The sequence below is a fragment of the Biomphalaria glabrata genome, chromosome 17 (genome assembly GCF_947242115.1).
Source record: "Biomphalaria glabrata chromosome 17, xgBioGlab47.1, whole genome shotgun sequence".
Taxonomy (NCBI): domain Eukaryota; kingdom Metazoa; phylum Mollusca; class Gastropoda; family Planorbidae; genus Biomphalaria; species Biomphalaria glabrata.
This window is the reverse complement of record NC_074727.1, coordinates 21,266,294-21,285,047: the sequence shown is the minus strand read 5'-3', so window position 1 is coordinate 21,285,047 and position 18,754 is coordinate 21,266,294. Positions and strand designations below refer to the sequence as shown.

General features: G+C 35.4%; 1 protein-coding gene across 7 annotated transcripts in view; it reads right to left on the bottom strand.

Moving 5' to 3' along the window:
- Nucleotides 1-18,754, bottom strand: part of LOC106068044 (uncharacterized) — a 48,337-nt gene that overhangs the window by 13,177 nt on the left and 16,406 nt on the right. For 6 of the 7 annotated variants that reach the window (XM_056015292.1, XM_056015295.1, XM_056015296.1 and 3 more), the window contains 10 exons: nucleotides 17,136-17,207; nucleotides 10,948-11,165; nucleotides 7,965-8,101; nucleotides 7,108-7,236; nucleotides 6,121-6,238; nucleotides 2,331-2,435; nucleotides 1,828-1,965; nucleotides 1,407-1,491; nucleotides 597-953; nucleotides 18-121 (listed from right to left, as the gene is read on the bottom strand). In XM_056015292.1, coding sequence (XP_055871267.1) covers nucleotides 18-121; nucleotides 597-953; nucleotides 1,407-1,491; nucleotides 1,828-1,965; nucleotides 2,331-2,435; nucleotides 6,121-6,238; nucleotides 7,108-7,236; nucleotides 7,965-8,101; nucleotides 10,948-11,165; nucleotides 17,136-17,207 — 1,463 coding nt within the window. The remainder of the gene's footprint in view (nucleotides 1-17; nucleotides 122-596; nucleotides 954-1,406; nucleotides 1,492-1,827; nucleotides 1,966-2,330; nucleotides 2,436-6,120; nucleotides 6,239-7,107; nucleotides 7,237-7,964; nucleotides 8,102-10,947; nucleotides 11,166-17,135; nucleotides 17,208-18,754) is intronic. The other variant, XM_056015297.1, reaches the window with a different exon arrangement.

Here is an 18,754-nt window from a genome sequence, read left to right as displayed (position 1 = left end):
TCAAACCTCTGACTTACTGAGAAGTTATCATCTACAAATCTTAAAATGACACAGCACTCAGACAGGACATCACAAATGTAGATTGCAATCTCTGCATCTTTTTCAGGTATAGCAAGGGAATCTGGGGAAGGAATATATTCTGAACATTACAATTTTGTTACTGTTGAAGATCCTCAAAAAAATATATCTGTTATTGAAATATTTTTTTTAAATCCTTTAAACAATGCTAAACTTAGACCACTATCTTTAAACTAGATGCAGTGGCTGTATATTTTATCTTTATACCCTTTCTATCACAAAGTAAGGGGAAAATTTATGAATCTAGCTGCATAATTTCTTGGTAAACTGGTGAAATCTTTTCCACCTGCCATAGAAACCTTTAGTTATTTAGGTAAAGTAATTTTCAGTAATCATTGCTAGTTAAGTTTCCCCCCTTTAAGATTTAAGAAAGTTGTTTCTGATACCAAAGGCTAATGAGGATGTTATAAATCCAGCACTATAACCAACTGCTTTATTTTCTTTAACAGCTGTCAGTACTAATTACAGCAAGGTTGTTCTGAAATCCTGAATTTACACATTTCGGAATCATGACTTACTTGGGTCAGGGGTAAAGTGCACTTTGCCTTTTGATTTGGACACAGAGCTAGACAAAGAAGAGCTGGAAACTACTGAGCAGGCAGGACTCTGTTGTACAGCAGGTGTAGATATTGTAGTGCTGGGTGGCAGCAAGGCTTCTTGTTGTACAGCAGGTGTAGATATTGTAGTGCTGGGTGGCAGCAAGGCTTCTTCTGTTTTACTAGCTGGGCTGACTGGGGCTGGATGTGTAGAAGATGGAGAGGAGGCTACCATATCACTAGGAGGGCTAGGGGATTTCTGCACAGTTGGCATTATTGTAATATTTTCATTGATACAAAATCCAGACGTAGGGTATAAATCACAATTGCAAACATCATCTGAAAAAAAGAAAAACCAAAAAACCAACATAAAAAATATAAATACCTAATTATTTATAAAACATATATAACTGTAATAGAAATGTAAGATATTTCAGAGTAACAAATACTGTATAGTATTCAAAATACTATGATTAAAATTTGTACAAAAGTAATTAACTTAATGTTTACAAAGAAACTGAAAGCCCTGCTTCAATCAATTAATACACATTTTAGAAATCTGCTCCAACATGTTGACTTTTGTTTCAATGCATTTGTTATAACTTTTCTTATAAGCATCAATATACATTTAGTATTCCCATACTTATGGCCTAAGGTCAGGAAGTCAACAATAGAAACCCAGATTCCATTCACACATCAGATAACATGAATAAAGTGTGTACAACTATACAAGTGTTACAGATGGAGCTATTTCAAATCAACCTCCAGTTGTGTATTACAATGTTCACATACCTGTAAGTGATATGACTGTCATAGTAACAGATGAATCTTGCAAAGATTGAAGCTGCTGTTCAGCGTCTGTCACCCATCCTACAGCCTAGAGTATTCAGATTAGTATGTCAGTGATTAGGAGTATAATAAAATGCAAGTAAAAAGAATCATTAAAAATATGTTATTGATTAGTGAAGTATAATTAAGATCACAGGTGGGTGAAAACATCACCTACCACACAAGCCTTTATAGTAAAGTAAAAATCTTTTTAAAATAATTTTTTAATTGTTATTATTAGAACAGTTAAAACCATTCTGAATCTTACAGACAATTTTCTCATTGACTTCATACTATAAAAAAGAACAAAATAAGGCTTTACTTTTATAGTGCTGTACTCATCTGGCTTAGCACTAGAGATTTACAAAGTACAGAGCTCACTTACATCTTGATGTTTTCGTAAGGCACACTTGATGGCCAGAGCTGGCGTGTTGACGATTAAGTCTTCTGTGGGCAAACATCTCAGATCCTCCAGGGTCACCTCCTCAGAGTTTCCATAGTCTATATAGCTGACTACTATGACCTAATAGAAGACACAGAAAATATGCTGAACTAGCAGCCACCAGAGACACTACCAAGAAAAGATAAACTCAACTTATAGAAACACGTATGTAGGTACAAAGAGAAAATTAATTAACACAACAAAGAGAAAATGAATTAGCTCAACAAAATAGACATGCAAGCATAATGACAACAGATACAAAGCAGACAAAATAATAAAACTCTTCACATATGATAAAAAAAAAGTTGTAAATAAAAATTTTAAAAAGTACTCTGTCTTAATTATTTCATCTGTTTCTAGATAGTTGATGAAAATAGAAGTACATAAAGCATGACAATTGTTTAATAGAGAAGAAAAATACAGTACAGGCATATATATAAACTTACTTTCTCATCAATTTTCTTGACCTGGGCTCTGTACCAGCCCTCCAAGTACTGACCAATGACAAAACTGTTAACAGCCAATGACTTCACATCTGGTACATCTGCTTTCTTTTAAGAAATGACATGTAAGATTATTGATAATGACAAAATTAATAGTAGTCAAACTAAATATTCATGTGGATAGAAACCAACATTATGCACATTTTAGTCAGAATTTACCACAGCTAAACTACTAGTGAGGTTTTTCAAATCAATCGCTGCCCAGGGATAAGAGGTGGGTCAAAAATTGTATTTACATGCACTACTTTCACTACTTTATCCATCTGTCTATAACACAGAGAAAGGAGATTGCAGAATATAAAGCCTGATATTATGTAAGACATTTATCTTAGAGAACTGGTTTCATATTTCCTATCAATCCTTATCTTAGTCTTCCTTTGCTCTTGAAGTCGGAATACCTGATTTTTATGTTTGACTTTTCAAAGCTGGTTTATAACTTGCATTATTACATGGTGCCCAAATTAGTTTTGAGTTTTGTCAAGTGAATTACTTATTAAATGATTAATTCTTGCAAGTGCTGTGTTACTCTCAGCAAGTAACTTGGTATATAATATTTATTTTAATATCTTTACAATAATAAACTTTTTCTCTGTTTTTTTCCGCATGTGAGAGTGATTGTTCTTTTCTTTGATAGTAAATTTGATGCAGGACCAATATATGTTTTATTTTTAAAGTCAGAATTGTGTTAACAGTTCTTCTTGTCCTGGATTGGATTTTGTGTGTTGTCTGTTTGATACTATTTAACTATTCTAGACGCGAGGCCAAACAAATCTAAGGGACACAACAATTAAATATACTTAATACAACTTGTGAATACTTCAACTGATGTTTATTTACAGATGGGGATGATCGTCTTATCTATCTATCCATCTTTCAATAGGCAGTCTATTCAATATCCATCTTTCTACAAGTCCTAACCATATACTTCACCTTCATGTACCCATATTCTGCAATGTCATTTGTCTGTCTGACTATGTCACTACTTTTACCATCACTAAAAACAATGCACAATATATTTATTTACAAAACTAACATAATCTCTAAACTAAACTAGGTCACTGATAAGATGTCATTTGAAGCAAGGCAAGGTCTGATTCTGGTATAAAATGACACTTATAATAAGACAAGGTATGATACTGATATAAGATGTCGTTTGTAACAAGGCTTGATACTGATACATGATTTGAAACAAGGAATGGTATGATACTGATATAAGATGTTATTTTTAACAAGGCAAACCTGATACTGGTATAAGATGTCATTCTTAAGAAGACTTTGTAGTAAACTAGGTATATGATATCAGCTTGAACATAATGGCTGCCTGGCAGATGAGCTGAATGTTTGTAATTTTAATTTTGGTGGAGATACAATTTAATTTAGGATTCAGGATTCTATTTTCTTCAATATTAATAGATCTAAAATTATACCATATTTGCATACTAAGACTAAGACTAAGACTAAGACTGCTTTATTGATCCTTACGGAAATTTGTTGTGATTACAAGGACTCGTTTCTCATATAAAGACAACACAACAGAAAAATACACATAAATACAACAGACAACATAAAGAGTTCATTCAGCGACTACACACAGGTATCTTGGTGCATTTCATGTTCCCTGATCAATGAGTGGCGGTGATAGAGTCTGACCGAGTGAGGTACGAACGAGTTTTTGTACCGCTCCGTTCTTGTTTTGATTGACAGCAGTCGCCCACTTCGCGACGACCTGGCGTAGTTCTGATGGAGCGGGTGGCCGTTGTCTTCCAAGATTTTTTCGATTTTTCTTAGGCACGTTTGTTCAAAAAGTTCCTTTAAATGTGGTAATGTTGTGAGTGTAATTTTTGATGCTTTTTTAATGATGTTTTCTAGACGTTGCAACAGTTTAGATGAGGCGTTGCCTTGCCAACAACTTATTCCGTATGTTAGCAGATTTTGTACTGTCGCGCCGTAAAATGTCTCAAGGATCTTCTTGTTTAATTTAAAACTGTTGAGTTTGTATAGAAAAAAGAGTCGCTGGGCTGTTTTCTTTGTCAGAGTTCCAAGGTGGTCTTCCCATGAAAGCTTGTTGTTGATGATAATGCCTAGATATTTATATGCCTTTACTTGTTCTATAGATGTAGTGTTTATTTGCAGTTCACGTATAGTTTGTTTTTTCTTTCTAAAATCTATTATAAGTTCTTTAGTTTTTGTTACATTCAGTTCTAGAAAGTTGTCGGTGCACCAGTTTGTAAACTCTTCTATCGAGCTTCGATACTGAGTTTCGTCTCCTGAAATAAGACCGACTATGGCAGTATCATCAGCGAATTTAATGAGTTTAACTGAGTCATAGATGCTTCTTATGTCATTAGTGTAAAGAGTGTATAGCACAGGAGAAAGTACACAACCTTGTGGAGCACCCGTACATAGTACTCGAGTTGACGATTTGGTGTTGTTGACTTTAACATACTGGGGCCGTTGGGTTAAAAAGTTTAGAACCCATGCTTGCAAGTAAGGGCTTACATTTAAGTTACTCAGTTTGTTTATCATTAGATGTGGCTGTATGGTATTGAAAGCCGAGGAGAAATCTACGAAGAGGACTCGTGCATATGTTTTGGGTATATCGAGATGCTTATAAAGCTGGTCCAAAAGCAATAGAATGGCATCCTCAGTTCCTCTAGCTGCTTTGTATGCAAATTGGTGAGGGTCTAGGCTGTTATTGACTTTTGCTACAAGTTGTTTAAGAATATATTTTTCAAAACATTTCATAACAATAGGTGTTAGTGCTACTGGGCGGAAATCATTTAAGCAATCTATTTTTGGTTTCTTAGGCACTGGTATGATTTCTGAAGTTTTCCAGATGTTTGGAATTACGCACGTTTGCAATGACTGGTTAAAGATATGACAGAAGATAGAAGAAATTTGCTCCGCACATAGCTTGATCAGCTTGCCACTAATTTTGTCCGGTCCACAAGCTTTTGTTACGTCTACTCTCTTAAATAACAATGTCACTTCATCCTCCGTTACAAAATTGACGTAGGGCTCTTGTTTTCCTTTGGACAGAGTGTTGAAAAGTTCTTTGTGTAGTTCAACAAAATCTTCTTTGTCAAAACGAGAATAGAAATAATATAGTTCATTGGCGAACAAAGAAAGTACTTTAAAATTGTATCCATTCTCCTTTTTCACTAATGTTTAAAATGCATAACTTGCTAAAAAAATATGTTTTTGAAATGTAATAACCCCATTTAAGGGTTAGCTATATGATTATGTGTGTGTTACATGTGTGTTATAGTATAATCAGAAATCTCGATTATCTTCGGCATCTCTCTTTGATCAAACCAGGGTATCTCTTCCCGCAACATTGGCAAACTAAGGTGTGTCAGGATTTAAATAAGTGGTATATTTTCAAATTATTCATTTTAGCTAATTTATTATAATTCTTTCAAAATGTCTGCATATTTGTATTTTAATATAACCAAAGCTTTACTTGCAAAATGACTGTAAAAAATTTTTCCACGCTGTTTTGTCTGCGTTATTTTATCAGCGCTATTTTGTTGGGGATCCAGATAAGGGTATATATATAAACTTTAAGCTCTAGATAGGGACATTTGGATAGAAGTCTACTGTAATCCTAACATTAACAAGCAAGTAACGTAAAATATATCTATCCTGCTTATTACCTTGCATGCTGATTTAAGCCTTAAATCTTGTTTGTTTTGTCAAATTATTTTTTAAAGATTTAAAAAAAACAACTTACTGAATAAATGGTGTTTAGCATTTCTTCCAATGCTTGCATAGTATCTTCTGTATTGATATCACGGAAATAGAACTCATCAGGAGAGTAGACAAAAACTATGGTACCTTTAACCACATCTCTGGAGATGGAAACATCAAACAATTTTGAGGTTTAGAAAAAAAAACTAGGAATACGATTCATACCCTCGGTTAATATATCTATATCCATTGGAGTAACTCTAGGTCTAGATTAAATGTAGAGATGAAAAACACACACAAAATTTAACAATTAATCAAAATATATTTAACACATTGCATTATGTTGCTATGCAAAAAAAAAAAGTTAATTAGAAAAACACACACACACACACAAAAACTATTCACATAACAAAAGAAAAAAAAAGACAATAATCAACTTATAACTCAAAAAAAAACAAGACAAAAACAACACAGAAACAACACATAAAATGAAATTTTAAACATTTAAAATGAACACGCAACAAGAAAAACAAAAAATACTTTTAAAAAAAAAAAAAGATTATATGAAGTGTAATAGTATCAATTAGTTTGGATCAGTCATGTATTTAATTTGTAATAGATCTAGTCCTATATAATAATATTAATAATATTTTTACCAATTGTTTTTGTTTAGCGCTATATCATGCTTTTAGCTTTCTCAATACACTATGATCTTTTCATACCAGACCAGTTTGGAAAATCGGGAGAGGGGGGGATAAATAAAGGGATATCTGGTATTTTACCGTAATTGGTTTTAAAAAGCATTCACCAAAAGAAAAACTACTTGAATATAAACTCATGGCTCATGCCTTCTTGGGTTAACATGCTAACCACTCTGCAAGTGAGGTACTTATGACTTATGTTGTTTGTATCAATTAAGAACAACGACTTATAAGGGGACGGGTACAAACTTTTTACCAGACAGAGAGACAGACAGACAGAGTGAAGTGATATAGGATTTGTAAAAAAAAACATTTAAATTAAATCTCACCCAACTTTAGGCAAATGACAAGGAGGCACTCTGGGATAATCCATTCGCATGACTTCTGTACTAGCACTACAAGCTTTGGGTTTGTTTAAGGCATCAGGCACTGTGTAAACTATGAATCTGTTGGGTAATCTTGAATGAAAGGAAGAGAAATTGAACTGAGATAAAAAAAACAGTTAATGATTTTTTTTGTATGTATATTAGGCCAAAAATTAAAGACAATGTGATAATAAGTTAAATAATTTCTTATGTGATTTCAATAACCGGTACTTTGTTGGAACAAAAATTTTGATTTTCAAGTAATTAGGTCACAAGTCATTTGAATGTTGCTTTGTATAGTTCTAAGCAGTAATTTCTAATTAAAAATTGAAAACTCTGCAGTTAAAGTCCCTTTATCAATATTTGCATAAAAAGCATTTTAAGCTTACATCTAAGTTTTCAAAGGAAAAAAATTCAGATATATAAGACGTAACAAAAATTTTTGTTAACATTTTTTACTTAGAAATGGAAAAATGTTTTGCTTAATTCCCTACTGATGGGTAAAGTGATATTGTATTTATATGAAAATAATTCATGCTTGACAGACTACAAATATTGGTATTTTTTATTTAGGGAAAATGTGTCAGGTTTAACAGGAAGTAAATGTATGTGGGTACCCCATTGCTCCATGATAAAGAAATATTAAATGTATGTGGGTACCCCATTGCTCCATGATAAAGAAATATTAAATACTTTTTAAGCCTCCCTTATCCTTTTTAATCTAAGAAATGTAAAGTACAGTACACTATTTATAAGTTTATAAAAAACAAAAGGTATTTTGAAGAAAAAAGAAAATTTATTTGACACTGATAAGTACTAACGGTTCTTCCACTGAAAAGAAATCTGGAAAGTTTAGTAGAAATGACTTCAAGTCAACAGTCAGTTCCTCATTGTAATTTTCTACATAGAGTGAAGGGAGATACTTCAGAAATACACCAAACTCTTTATCTTTTAACATCTGCAAATCATAAATACAAATTCATCATTAACACTGTCAAATATTTAAATTGCTAAAACTATCATTTTTACCAACTCTAATTCATGGCTCCTCCCTGTAAGCTATCATTCTAATCAAACCACAACCCCACAGCTTCGTTTTCATTTTAAAATATTTGATCAATTTTTTTTTTACGTTAATGTTTCCTCAACAACAATGACTTAACTTTACTTAAGTTTTGAGTACTTCTAACCAATCTTAAAAAATACTTCTAAACGTTATCTTAGCTAATACAGTATTGGCAAACATGTCAAAGATTTTGATGGAAAGAGAATGCTCCTAAAGCATCTTATATGAAAGAAATGTCAAGAGAGCAACTGACTTTCAGTTAGTATTTTCACTTTCTCTTACTTCAAAATGAGGGGAGAAGAGCGCAAGTCAACTCAGTCATATATTCCATCACTCACGAGTCAAACATCAAAACACAAGAATCTAAGAGAAGCTAACCGTTTGTGCAATGTCTGACAAGAGCAGGATTCATATACCTACTGAAAATGTTATACCTAATAATCAACCAGTACTGCAAGCATACAATATATACAGTCTTCAGGGCAACCAAAATACAAAGATATAACAGAGTAAAGATGACTGCAGCACATTTCATGAGGTCTCAGATTTTCTATTAATCAATTTAAATTTGATGCGTTACCACCATGTTACAATAAAAGAATGAAATAGAACCATCTAAAACTTTTTATCACTTCTACATTTAAAATTCTTTTTCTTATTGTTTTTACTGAAATTGAGTAGTTGAACGTTGAATTTTATGGGATAGCTTTTGAGTAAATTTTGAGACCAAAAGAAAATCCACTGCCAAGGACAGGCATAGAATTTGATAGGGAAATCTAAAATGTCTGCATTGGGCAAAATATATACATCGCAGCTGGGGCTTAGGTGCCTAAGGAAATACGGCTTCCCTCATTAATCTTCAAACTCAAAGACAAACTTTCTTATTATTATTATACATAGCAGTCTAGTCTACATATCTATTTTCAATCAGAAAACATCACTAGTGGATTTATTCTAGAATGAGATATTAAAATATAACTAGATCTAAATTATTTTTTTTTATTTATCAAACATTCTATAACTAGTATTGTAGATTTATGTCTAGATCTAAAAGACTTACATATTTAATCTTGAACTTTCACTTACAATTACAAGAGTCTAAGATCTAGATCTAGATAAATGATCTGTAGTCTATAATCTAATTATTATTATCAAACACTAACTACAAAGCTGAACTTGCTATCTAATTTAACTAAACTTGTTTTTATATGTACACCTGCCTAGGCCCCAGGCTATGATATACTTAGACTGTAGATGTGAAGATATTACCATATCAGTCCATACCTAAAATTGTTTGATTCTTTTTTTTTAATTAAATCTTTTTTATTTAGCCAGTGTTCACATTTCCTTTCTTTACAGACATCACATTTATTGTGCACAATTCTAATTTCACACACATACTCTCTTCTCCCAAACTAAATACTATTAAAGGTGCTTTTTTTTTTCATCTGAAATATTCTTTTCAGTGATTATCAAGACCTAATAAAGTAAAAGGCATGGTACTTAGCCAGTAAACAGTAACATAAAAAAAATTGTTTTTTAACAGTTCATAACTAATGAATTTTTATTAAAATGGAACATTTTTTACCCCATTTACTTTCCCACACACTCCCCTAAAAATTCCTGGTATGTATAAATCTACTCAGAATACATTAATTCTAATAATAGATCCAGACTGAGAAGACTGATGAACAAAATGTTTCTGAACATCTAATTATTTATTAAACTCTTTAATGAATACACATAGGAATACCTGCTGAAGTGTGTTCAAGATATAAATGGAATAGACCTCCAAACCAAATTTATCTTATCTTATATAATACAGACGTTACTTCAAAAAAGAAGATGATTACGTCCTACGCGTCATGCATTTAGTCATGCATATTTACCAATGACTTAATTCTGCCAAGTCACTGGTTTTCCTGGCTAGCTTTAATTTTAGGAGATTATATTTTTTTTTAATTAAAGTGTCAATAAGCTAGTTATTCTTTTCCCAAAGATTTGCATAAACTGTCAAATTTCTAGAAAAATCGTTAAAGCCGTTTTTGAGCACAATGTCCAGGCAGGCTTTTGATGCTTACAGTTTCTTCCCAAGAAGAATTCTTAAGCTCATAAGAGATATAATAAAAAAGGTTTCGAACTTGTTTACCCTGCAACTTCCAATGTAATTAAAATAAGGACATAAAATCTTCCATAAATATGGCTTGGAACTTGGAAATGGTAGACTACAAGTATACCAAGTCTATTTTTGTTGTATTATTTAGCTTGGGTGACACAAAAGGACGGAAAGGCATGGAAGTAGGCAAGGTTTGAATCTGGGACTATTGTGACAACAGTCCAAAGTGCATACCACACAACCAGGCAGCCACTTTCCAAGTTAAACTAATTTCAATTTAAATAAGCTTCTGCCATTCCAACAGAAGGTGTGTAATCTTATGCCATTCCAACAGAAGGTGTGTAATCTTCTGCCATTCCAACAGAAGGTGTGTAATCTTCTGCCATTCCAACAGAAGGTGTGTAATCTTCTGCCATTCCAACAGAAGGTGTGTAATCTTCTGCCATTCCAACAGAAGGTGTGTAATCACACTAACATTACAAAACAAATGGACTAAGAACAAGTGTGAATAGCTTTTAAAAGTCCTGTGAAATAAATGCATTCTTTTCTATTCTAATGCTCCAAGCTGAGTGACACTTTATCTTGTTTTTTACATAACAAGAAAGCACTTACATGTACTTACCATGTATAACTTATGGACAATATCCATGTTTTCTTGTTCTGTCAGGCTGCTGACAGGTGTCTGGATCACAGGATTAGAAGGCTGTGGGCTATTGAATTGTATGTGATCAGAATGAGACTGAACAATGACAGGTGATAGAACCACACTTTTCGAAGGCTGGATTTCAGAATGGTGCACCTGTTTGTCAGGAGACTGTGGCTCCACACTAGGCACTGGTACTAGAAATAAAACAATGCTTTGAGATTTAATTAACTAATGACCATATTTTTCACAACTGCATCAGACAGAGTGAACATGATACTTGAAATATGAGCTATATTGGAGATTGCATCTAAAGTGGGATAAGTAGAAATAGCTAGCTATTTGGATGTTTCTGGTGCACAGGATGACTCACTGTCAGGATGACTCACAGTCAGGTACATGAAGAAAGGGTCATCCTAAGAAAAACTGTCTGGACAACATAAAAGAATGGACCACCTCTTTTGATATGCTGCTAAGAGGAGCTGATAATTGGTAAAAGTGGAGAGATTTGTATATGCAAACTGTTACAGCACCTCTATGATAAAATTCAAGGGACAGATGGTGATGATGATGAACAAAATATAGGAAGTGTTGCTTAGCTAGGTATTTAAAAGTTGGTTGGGTTTTTTTTTTTGCACTTTTTAGCACTATATATGTTACTGCTAGTTTCAAAGGTTGTCATGGCCAGGGGTGTCAATGGGGTTAAGCTCCCATTGTCTATAAAATACTCCTAATGGCATGCGTCTCAAATAGCCTCTGACAACTAAGTCCAGCACCTGGCCTGCTCGTGTGGCTTAGATATTAAGCCCGGCGAAACTGCTCTTACTAACAGGTGAAGGGGTGAAGGCGGATACCTGGCGCCACAAAACCGGGAGCTTCGGGCAGATGGAGCTCGTCAGCCTAGTAAGGCAGTTCATCTAGGAGAGGGGTACTCTGACTTCAAATCCCCGCTGCCTTGCGGTACTGAGGCTTCAAGAGACAACCTCGAGGAGAAATCAGGAGTGAAGCCCCTTAGGCGTTGGGAGTATCAGCTGCGAAATTCCCTCCGGCAGCTTCTGCAACTGAGTTGGTGCCAAATGTAATGCGATGCGTTCCTATGGATCACATCAGCAAGGTCGAGAGAGGGATCATGACGCATGGGCCACCCATGACCCCTTTATCCAAGGCCCAGGAATGCGCCCCGGAGAAGAAACTCTGGTGCTGCTGCAAAGCGGCTAAAACAACACAGGAGACAACAGTTACGGGTTATAAGTCCAACTAGATTGGCGTAATGTATGGACGCCACGGGTTGTCTCTGACGGTGGGAGAGGTCTTCACGCCTCACTGATCAGCTACCGCCCGCCTCAACCTGGGCAGCCCCCAGTCAGTTAGGTGCTGATCCGCCACAGCCTGCCTGCTCTAATGGGTGCTTAGAGCTTAGTTTAAAACGACAAGTAGGCTGGAAACTTGCACCAAGCAACAAAAGAAGAATAATTAAACTGAAAAAGAAAATCCCTGTCATGCGACTGGCCACTTGGAATGTCAGGACAATGTGTCCTGGTCTCACTGATGATCTAAGGCAGATCGACGATGCAAGGAAGACGGCAGTTATAAACAACGAGCTAAAAAGGCTACATATTGACATTGCAGCCCTGCAAGAAACCTGACTGGCCGAAAACGGCATGCTCCGCGAGACTGACTACACTTTCTTTTGGAAAGGGAAAGCACAGGATGAGACTCGAATACATGGGCTTTGCTGTCAAGAACAGTCTTCTTCCCATGATAGTCCCTCCAGTTGGTGGCTTGGAACGGCTACTAAGCATAAGTATGATGACAGCATCTGGAAAAGTTACTCTAATTAGTGCCTATGCCCCCACACTAAGCTCGCTTCAGGAGGACAAAGACAAGTTCTATGAAGACCTCAAAGAAGCCATTGCAAACATTCCTCAAAAAGAACATATGATCCTTCTAGGTGACTTCAATGCCAGAGTAGGATCAGATCACACTACCTGGCCAGACTGTCTTGGGCTTTTTGGAATCGGAAAGATGAATGAGAACGGACAAAGACTGCTTGAATTCTGCACATACCATAAGCTCTGCATTACCAACACATACTTCAGAACAAAACCACAGCACTGTGTCTCATGGAGGCACCCTAGGTCTGGGCACTGCCACCAGCTGGATATGATACTGACACGAAAAAAGGACATTCAAAATATACTGCTGACACGTAGCTACCAAAGCGCGGATTGTGATACTGATCATACTTTAGTGTCCTGCTGGACAAGACTGCTGCCAACTAAGATCCACACATCACAGGGAAAAAGAAAATCACGCCTGAATACTACTAACACAAAAAATCCTGAACTTTGCACCGAATTTGAGAATAAATTAGAGGAAGCTTTTAAAAACTTCTCTGTGACTGAGGTAGAAAAAAGCTGGACGTTTATGCGTGATACAATCTACCAAACATCATCACTGGTCTTTGGAAACAAAACCAAGAAAAGCGAAGACTGGTTTGAAGCTAGTCTACCAGAAATGGAAACTGCCACTACGAACAAGAGAGCAGCCATGCTAATCTACAAGAAGGATCCCACCCCAAGCAACTTAAAAAGGCTCAGAGCTGCACGTAACAATGCCCAAAGAGTAGTGAGACAATGTGCTAACAAATACTGGCAGGAGCTATGCGAAGATATTCAATCTTGTGCCGACTGTGGTAACATAAGAGGACTATATGAGGGCATGAGAAAAGCCTTTGGACCTCACACCAGCAAGTGTGCTCCGCTCAAGTCAAAAGATGGCTCAATCATCAGCGATCCAAGCACGTCTGGGAAAATGGTAAATTGACCACAGCGACCAAAATCCTAGTCTACAACGCCTGTGTTGTGAGCACTCTCCTTTATGGCAGTGAAAGCTGGTCAACATACATGTACCAAGAGCACAGATTGAATAGTTTCCACTTGCGCTGCCTGAGACGCATAATGGGCATCTCTTGGAGGGACCATGTCTCCAATCAGGAAGTTTTAAGATTGGCCAATATGAACAGCATGTATGCTCTCCTGACACAAAGAAGATTACGCTGGCTCGGACATGTCACCCGCATGCCAGATGGCAGAATCCCGAAAGATATCTTATATGCTGAGCTTGTGGAAGGAGTCAGACCCAAGGGCCGCCCAAGACTAACATATAGAGATGTCTGCAAGCGAGACATGAGAGCCTCAGGCATCAGCGAAAGTATGTGGGAAAACATAGCCAAAGACCGGAGTGCATGGAGACAGACTGTGCGTGCTGGGACAACCCTTGCTGAGAACAAAAGAATTGAAGCGGCTTTAATCAAGAGGGATAAAAAGAAAGCTGCCCTGTCTGCTAGCCCTAAATCAGAGGCATACACATGTACGAATTGTGGCAAAGTCTGCCGTTCTAGAATTGGCTTGATTAGCCACACCAGATTCTGCCCCGTCTCAAGATTAAGCCAAAACCAGTGACTCATTTGGGCGCATCCATTGCCTTTCGAGACAAAAGGAGCCATATATATGTTACTGCTAAAGCTAGAAATCTGTAAATGTGCAGGTTACCTAGCTTTTCTCCATTAATGTGAGGAATTTGCATTTTACCTAGGTAATGTGCACATTAATAGTTTGCATACCATTAAAGTTGAGAAAGGTTTAGTTTAGGGTTAGGGATTAGTTAAGGGTTATGGTAAGATTTAGGGTAGGGATAGCATTAGAGTTTTAATGTAGGGTTAGGGATTAAGATTAGGGTTATGGTTATGAGTATCAGGGTAATTTTCACTTTAATGAGTGACTAATGTGTGATTTATCTAGATATTTTGCATATTATGTGGGTTAGGTGAAAAAAGAAACAGTTTTCTGCACATTCACTAATTATCCTAGTTTATCTGCAAAAAGCCTAGATCACATGCACATTAATTGGATGTCCGCACCATAAATGTAACATATAAACTAATTTCTAAGCTGTTTCACTTGTGGAGCAAAGTGATTTTTATTGTATAGTTTGCAACAGTGATCTTTCAATATTGCCTCCTTGCATTGCTTTTTTTATCTACTTATTTCAAAACCTCTTCTAATCTTCATGTTGCTTTCTCTTCATTTTCTAAATTACTGTATTTCATTGCTTAAATAATGTAGATCAAAATGTAGAAAAAGAGGAGATTACTGTGTTAAAAATTTATTGTGAAAATCCCCAATGCTGTTGACCCAAGTTAGTTGTAGATGTAGCCCATAAAAAATGTGTCACAGCAGTAGTTTTTATTTTTTTTTATTTTTGGATAAAAACTTCAGTTTAACTATCCAAAACTGCACAAAAATCAAAGCATAAAAAGCTTTACAATTCCATTAAAATTGAATATCGTAAAATATGCTGAGAAACATTGAAAAAGAGCAGAACAGAGACATTTACAGTGATGATAATTGTTAACATTGCCATTAAGTTTTCATAATTGAAAAATACTGATGTGGTCTATTGTATTAAATATTTAGGCCCCTCAATTAGTTCACAGTATAATTTTTTTTCTTTTTTTTCTTCAATAAAATTGTGTTTTTTTACAAAGCTTATACCAGCTCACTCTGTCTGCATGGTAAAAGTTGGAACATGTTTTTTCTCAAACTTTCCATTCTCAGATCAAGTTAACACTTTGCACAATTATTTATTGAGCCTGACATGACATGACATTGTTGCTGATTCATTATTTTTTTGATATCGAAATAATGAATATATGCTACTTAACTCATTAGCTACTAAGCCCATACCTAAGCCATTTTGTCGCGAGCCGTTTTAGCGACGGGACGTTTTGGCACGAAATACATTATGTACGTTTACTGTATTATTTCTTTTAAAAGAATTATTCATATCTATGTTTTGCATGAGTGTTTGTGTTAAGACATATTTTTCACGTACTAAATGTAAATGTGTGTTTTTTTCACATCATTTTCTTTAATAAACATGGCATCATGCTGATGTGGTTCTGCATGTGTCTCAGATTTCATTACTTCTAGCATAACAAAGTAAAAGTAATCAAACCATTGTCCAAACCAATGTTGTGAACACCCCCAACTAGATCTATTTCATCAAAAGTTTTCATGTGGTAAATAAAAACTGTTCAAAATATCAGTCAAAAAAGTTGAAGATTCATTGACGCTAGATCCAGAATAGTCTAGATCTAGGCTAGATGATAGATCTAATGTTTATTTACTCTCTCTCTGAATCGGACTAGATCTAAGTCTAAATGTAGCGCTAAATTCTAATAATCAATGTCTTGATCAATATCAAGTTAATTATTAGCTGTATTTAGTGTATTATTGAGAAAATGGCCTGCGCAGCTAAGGGAAATCGAAAAAAAAAATCAATAAACTTTGAAGGCCCATAGAAACTGAAGCGAAAGACGTAAAAACATCCATTTTTTTTAAACAAAACGATCAATATTTCTTCTTTTTTAAAAACCCAGCCAGCTCAAAATAACACCACGCGTCGGGCAGGAAAACGAGAGCTACTCAAGTCATGCTGTGTGTGTGCTGTGGTGGGCGCATTTGGGCGCATTAGTACTGAGGGGGGGAAGGGCGCATTTGGTCGCATTAGTAGCTAATGAGTTAATGAGAGATGAGGATGTATATATGGATTTAATCCCGTTATTAAATTTTGACATGTTTTTTCTCCCACTTCCCATTCTCGGATCAAGTTGAAATTTTGCATAATTATTCATTCTTCTTCTTCTAACCAGCTTTTTGCTGCTGAGCTGGGAGCTTTTTTACACAGACATAGCCAAGGAAAAAAAGTGTGCTGTTCTCTTCAGTTGTTCAGCACTGCGGTACAGGGTGTTGGTTATGTTTTGCTAAAATGGTAGTAGGGTCTGCCTAAGGTGGATTAGGAGGGGGCATTCAAAGAGGATGTGAATGAGGATGTAGCAGAAAGGGAGCTAAACCTGGTAATTTTTAGATAAATGGCAGTAATTAGTGGTTCTTTCCCTTAGACTCTTTTTTTCTATTGCTTGTTCATTTCTTATGGTGTTAAAAATTTGGTGTAAGAGCTGAGCTAACATAATCAACATTACACAAATGATAGTTTTTCATGAGTGCATCAGGCTATATTTTTTGTCCTTACTACTCAGCATTCAAGTAGAAAAGAAAGCAGCTCTGTAACTGTAAGAATTGGAAAACAAGACAGTTACTTACATGTTATATTGTTTTGAGTGCAGAAAGCTTTAGCAGCCATCCATTCAGCATGCTGTCTTGTATGTAATATAACTGAGAATGAAAACAAAAATTTATATCAAGGCAAAATTTTATATCCTACAAGTTACATTTTGTCAAGTGAAAATTCTGTTCAATAAAATGGTTAAGTAGGTTATGTTTTAGATGTCCAGCAAAGCTTCGGCTTGAGGCCAAGAATCATATTAATTTTGAGAAAGACCTTTATAAAAGACTATCCAAATGTGAATTTTTAACAGTAATATAATTCATCTTTGATTTATATTCATTTTGAGCATAACACTGCCAAAAAAAGGAAATAGAAATATGTATTTGAAATCATTTTCAGGTCCACCCAGCTAGACAGGGTAAACACAGTTCTAAAAACAGGTGAGCTTTAATTGCCCTCTATATGCAGCTAAAAGAAAAACTTTAATCTCATGGTACAAAATATGTACTTGACCTATAAAGAACTTATCATTCTTTAAGATACTTACTAGAGGTTTGAAAAAATTTAAGAATGGTCAACTTAATTTAATAAGACCTTCTCTCCAATGCTTAAGAAGTCAGTCAAGTGAAAAGCTCTTACAGGTTGAAATTCTAGAAAGATCTCTTGTAGTAACTCTTTATGATATGGCATAGCCTTTAGCATTAGATGTTCTATTTGGTCACGACCACACTGTTGTATGCTTACAAATCCTGGACAATAAGTGCACAACTAGAACTTTCTTTGCAATGGACCTGAGATGCGACACAAGGATACTAACATACATAAATAAGGAGATTTGGAACAGGATCACAATGGCAAAAGAGCTCCACCTTGACCTGCTGACCATTGTCAAAAAACGTAAACTAGAACAGTACCAGGTTAAAGAAGAAAAGGCAGACAGAAAAATTAATGGGAAGACAACATTAAAGAATGCACATGCCTGTCATTGAAAGAGATTCTATTCAAAGCTAATAACAGAGGAATGGAGAAAGACGGTCAACAGATCGTGTGTGTTGCCCCAATGGTTCAACAAACTAAGGAATAGGTGAAGGTGGCATTGCCTGTATTCCTTGAGTTATGGTTAGGGTTAGGAAGAAATGTTTAAGTAATATAGTGAGCTTTTGAAATCCCTCCAACATTATACGTTCAGTCTTCTATATCAACAGTAGGGTACAGAACCAATCTTCTATATCAACAGTAGGGTACAGAACCAGTCTTCTATATCAACAGAAGGCTACAGAACCAGTCTTCTATATCAACAGAAGGCTACAGAACCAGTCTTCTATATCAACAGAAGGCTACAGAACCAGTCTTCTATATCAACAGAAGGCTACAGAACCAGTCTTCTATATCAACAGAAGGCTACAGAACCAGTCTTCTATATCAACAGTAGGGTACAGAACCAGTCTTCTATATCAACAGAAGGCTACAGAACCAGTCTTCTATATCAACAGAAGGCTATAGAACCAGTCTTCTATATCAACAGAAGGGTACAGAACCAGTCTTCTATATCAACAGAAGGCTACAGAACCAGTCTTCTATATCAACAGAAGGCTACAGAACCAGTCTTCTATATCAACAGAAGGCTACAGAACCAGTCTTCTATATCAACAGT